Here is a 5,187-nt window from a genome sequence, read left to right on the forward strand (position 1 = left end):
ACTAATAATTGCATAATAATTTCTTTCGGTGTTTTGGTTTTCGGCCTTGGTTTCCTCTTTTTCGTTTTTCGGTTTCAGCCAAGAATTTTCATTTCGATGCATCCCCAATTTTGTTTTCCGAGAGCTTGTAACCAGAAGGTCACCGGTTTAAAGAGCACCTATTTCATTACTAAAAACAGTGTTATTTTGTGTATTTGATATAATACAATTTGTTCGCGTGGTTTATGGTTAAAACACATTATTTTCCACATATTTACAGGGGTTCACTTACAGGCTGTGAGTCCGAAGCGTGAGGAATTATGATAATGTCGGTCTTGTCTACATCACCAATCCCAAAAAGTAAACTGTTGCCTACAATCCGTGTCTTTGTTGTCGTCCAAGAAAAGAGATTAACGTCGGAGATGATAACTCGTGACATGGTTTACTTTGGGGTTTGTACCTTTTGCATATCGTTAACATGTACGAATAAACACTTACGCACCAAATGAAATGAAAATTTGTGAATCGGACCATTGGTGCTCCTTAAATTTCACAGCCGGCAGATTGCAATGTATTAAATACAGAGGTATGGGCTACCATACTTGACAAATCAAGTCACTTTAAAATCTGTTTTTATATTCCGCAATTTGTTTGTCATACAGTGCTTTGTGCTGCGATAAGAAGTGGATCAACTTGTCAAGCGCTATTTTGGGTTTTTGCCGTTAATTGTATGGTGGCTCTGAATAGTCAAAACACCTCTCAAATGTTAGGATTCAAACAAACATCAAATTAAACCTGATCTAAATCATTATTTATTTCATCGTATTTATTTTTTTTACGTGTGAAATTTTTGGACTCTGTGTGCAAACTCCATTACAGTCCAGCACCCACGCCATATGTAATAATACAGATATGAATGATACCTCAAACTATACGGATTGTTGAGGAAATGTGCACCTCGCACCTCATTGGACTTGATTTTCACGTGGGAGATAATAAAACAGTGAGGTCAACCCTGGTCAGGTATCTCATCTAATCCAGGGTGTGTCATAGAAACCTATATCTGCTATTGAGCGGGACACAAAGCCAGCCAGGCAGATGGCTGAGCCTGTTACATATTCCGAACAATAACCAACATCTGTTCAGTTCTTCAGCCAGGAGGCTTCCGTGACAAAAGGGAACGACCTCTCCGAATCAGAGGAAGACGCCTTTCCGAACTGACCTAAGAACATCTTTCTAATGGATATTAAAAACCGATGACAAATTAATGCCAAAGGGTGACTTTCACCTGCGACCCGTAACCAGGGGCAGAGAAACGGGAGTCACCTGGGCGTAAGGCTACACCTTTCCTGAATGTGCACACGCAGTTTAAAGCTTCCTTTTCGGATAGATTTGTAACTTCCTCCTGCTCAAAAGGTGCAGACAAAGTGATTATGACAGATTTTTGTGTTCATGTCATAATAAATGCAAGGCTCGCCTGTTGGGACAGCTTTTACGGGGAGTGTGCTTTTTGAGAGCGAAACAAAACATTACTCAAGAATGAGAATGGGTGCCAATAGAAAGGGGTGGGGGGCCTTTATATTTTATTTTATAAGCAGAGAACCTTTTCAATATATTTCATGACTACTATGATAAATGGTATGACTGTCCTATTTATTAGTATCATGAGGGTTGGTAAGAAAATAATGATGTTTTGAAATTCTTTGCAAAAATTTTAAAGATTTTAATTACAATTCGGTCATTATTTACACATTCTCATGTTGTTACAAACCTGTATGGGTTTCTATATTCCTGTTGAACACAAAAGAAGATATTTTGATAAATGATGGTAATCACAGACTTCCATAGTATTTGTTTTTTTCCTAATATGGAAGTCAATGGGTCCCATCAACTCTATGCTTACTATCACGTATCAAAATATCTTTTTGTGTTCATTATAAGAAAGAAACTCATACAGGTTTAGAACAACATTAAGGAATTTTCCTTTTTTGGGTGAACTATCCCATTAACCAGTGATTTTACTAACAAAGTGACAACCTGTAATTTTGTAAATACCCCTCACGGCACCATTCATGGATAGTTAGTTCGTCTAGAACAAAGCACTCACATACCTCATATGGGTAATATACTATTGCCGCAATAGTTAGCCGTCTTGAACTGAGCTGACTTAAACCACTATAATGTATGACACTTGCATTACATGCGAACGGCCCCTACGCTAATAAATCTCCCTGTCTCGTCCTCGACCCCGAGGACAATGAGACAAACAGACCCAGTTCCTGTTGCTGTGAAGGTCATCGCACCACTGATCTACTGGCTGTCCTTCAACGTGATGCCTAGCCGATGCGTGACCAACGACCACCGGCTGAACCAGTTTAATCCGCTTACCCGCTTCCTATCCCTACCGTATCTATATATATATATAAATATATTAATTTCTTCCAAGGGTTTTTGTCCTTCTAGGAGTTTTTCCCACCGGGTTTTCTCCTAGGGGTTTTTTCGTCCCAGGGAGAGTCAGCCAACTTTGGCTTAACTTAGCACTTTACTGTATACGTTACATTATTAATACGCTAGCTTGTACGGTTTAACCTTAGCCGTTATATTCTACTTATATTATCTGTGTTCTCCTTTACATCTACTCATGTAAAGCTGCTTTGCAACAATTAACAATTGTGAAAAGCGCTATATAAATAAAATTGAATTGAATAGTCTTTCCTGAACAAGCATGTTTTTTTTTCCAAAAACAGCTTAAAACCTGGAATCAATTTTAAGATATCCTGAGGCAACCCATCATACCGCTTACCTCCCAAGGTCTTCTCCAATATCATAGAAATCCTCCACTCTTTGTTGCTTCAACACAGCCATTCCTAATGTCCTCATTGATGATGATTGTGTCAAACGACAGTAAGTCAAATGCGTCTTGCAGTGTCCCTCCCTCGTGAACCACGCAGGTCTGGGAAGACTGTGTGTTATTGAAGGAACAGCTCTGAAACAGGCAAAATCATAGACAATCACATCTTAAGCACATGTTCCAGCATGCTGCACCACATTCCTTCACTTCCAAAAGGTGTATGCATGCATACATGGCATCTTCCTTGCTTAATGTCAACAAAGACATCAGCAAGTAACTAACAGTTCTGACAAATAATGCAATGTGACCGTGTGACATAACGTCCTTTGGCACATAGTAGAATGACGTGCATGCCAATAAACAAACAAACAATAAGCTTGTGTGCAGATCCAGAGGGTATGTGGGTTGCACAGAGTTAGAATGAAAGTGATCAAATTATGTCTTTAAAGAAAAATGTTTCAGTGGAATTAACTAATTATTCCATTTAAATGCCAAACATTCTGGTTAGAGATAATATTTCATGTTTAGTATAATTACTGCTATGACAGGACTGCTTTTGTGATGACACAACAGAGATATGCGGATAATATTATGATAACGTCTATGCTGTGATCACATGGTAACAGGTAATGCTTGTTATACTGAATTTCTAATGGAAAAAAGCACTTCGTGATAACCGTGAGAACTATTCACATGCCATATGTTCCTATTCAATTGCCATTTAAACAAACTTAACTGCAAAAGAGAAGTCATTTTGAAAGTTTAGAGTAGTAATATAACGAGAGGTTTCTTACCTTTATTGAGCAGTAACACCTAAATAAAAGTATTCCACTGAAATCGAAGCATATTTTTGTTTGAGCGTTCGCTCGCGCGAGTAGCTGTTCAGCTGAGCGCGAGCGCTTATGTTGTGCGTCTCGCGCTCACTCACACGCGCCACCTGTTGAGCGCAGAGCTGATGTTCGATTCACAAACGAATCGTTCGTTTTGAGTCGGTTCTTTTTAACGATTCTATCTGTTTTTATCATTTAATGTCGAATCGGGTGATTTGAAAAATTAGGAAATAGCATGTGTTTCATGTTTACACAATAAGTTTATCCTACTTTTCGTTTTACTCAATTTTATTATTATTTTTAATCTTTCAGCGATCATACCGCTAACTGCTGGACACAATTCGGAAATAAAACAAAGCTGTAATGGTCGGCATTTGACCATTATAATGCATTTTATGTTTTTGCAGTTGATTTAATGACTCACTCGGGTAACATGGACTATTAAAACACAATGCAAATTGTTTACATTCGGAATAGGATTGGGATTATGAATGATAATAAAAAAGTATACAATAAAATATTACCAAGTTGAAATGTTTGCCATTGTTCACTATTAAAATAACGTCCAGATGTGCCCAAAGGGTTGTGCACAAATTCAAAGCATACCCTCCACTAGTTAGTATAAGTAGCTACTTCAGTTTTTATATTTTAGATAAGGGAAACTTACCTAAGTGGCATGCGGTTTCACAGATATCTCATCGTTCAAATTAATTTAACCTCAGTTTTATATATATAAAAACGCTACAAACGAGAAACAGAATATTACTGCTGTTTAAGTGTTTGTGGGCTTGTAAAACAACTTATGATTTTGGCGCCCCCTTACGTGTGGAGGGCGCATGCGCGCTACACAAGCGCCAAAACACACTGCAGTTAAACTGTGCACTACAACTGTACATCTTTTCCACGTTTTGAGTAATAGTAAACTCATCAAACCTATAGAATAACACAAATGAGAGTTTAGGAATTGTTTTGCAACAAAAATCTAATTATCTAATCTAAATATTATTTTAGCATCTTCAGTGTAATCACATTTGCCTAGAATCTGCAGAAATGTATTTATCATTCAGCTTTTTGAGGTTCCATCCTGATATTATTTTAAACAACACTGAATGAGTTCACATCTATAATGTGCTCTTATTGGCTGCTTTCTGTATTATTCAGTCCAAGTCATCTTTTAAAAAAAGAAAAATGTTGGTACAATTATAGCTTTCTCTACAAAACTATTTTCAGACATTTAAGCATGCTTTTAGATCAAACGGTTTGTAAAGTGAAACATTTCAGTAATCTTAAAAATTTGAGCGGTTGTGTTTTTCAGAATATGATAAAGAATTTTTAACTTTTAACTTAATGATAAAACTACAAAAACAGGAAGGAATACAAATAACGTTAACCCCTGTATAATTGTGCTAACTTCCTGTAGTATGATTTGTTTTTTACCATTGCAAAACCTTGCATCATTTGTAACTCTAGTATTGTTTATGAAGAGCCAGTTCAAGTGTTTTAAAACATATAAAGACGGAAACCTAC

At 37.0% G+C, this 5,187-nt stretch overlaps 1 protein-coding gene across 3 annotated transcripts in view; it reads right to left on the bottom strand.

Moving 5' to 3' along the window:
• Positions 1-4,457, bottom strand: part of dapk2b (death-associated protein kinase 2b) — a 40,590-nt gene extending 36,133 nt beyond the window's left edge. The window contains exons 1-2 of one of the 3 annotated variants that reach the window (XM_055193083.2): positions 4,328-4,443; positions 2,783-2,965 (exon numbers count right to left, since the gene is read on the bottom strand). In XM_055193083.2, coding sequence (XP_055049058.2) covers positions 2,783-2,965; positions 4,328-4,338 — 194 coding nt within the window. In that variant the 5' untranslated portion in view covers positions 4,339-4,443. Of the gene's footprint in view, positions 1-2,782; positions 2,966-3,624; positions 3,785-4,327 lie in introns of those variants that run through there. The other 2 variants (XM_055193084.2, XM_055193085.2) reach the window with 2 other exon arrangements.
• Between the last annotated feature and the right edge of the window lie 730 nt (positions 4,458-5,187).

This window comes from Misgurnus anguillicaudatus, chromosome 6 (assembly GCF_027580225.2).
Source record: "Misgurnus anguillicaudatus chromosome 6, ASM2758022v2, whole genome shotgun sequence".
Lineage (NCBI taxonomy): Eukaryota > Metazoa > Chordata > Actinopteri > Cypriniformes > Cobitidae > Misgurnus > Misgurnus anguillicaudatus.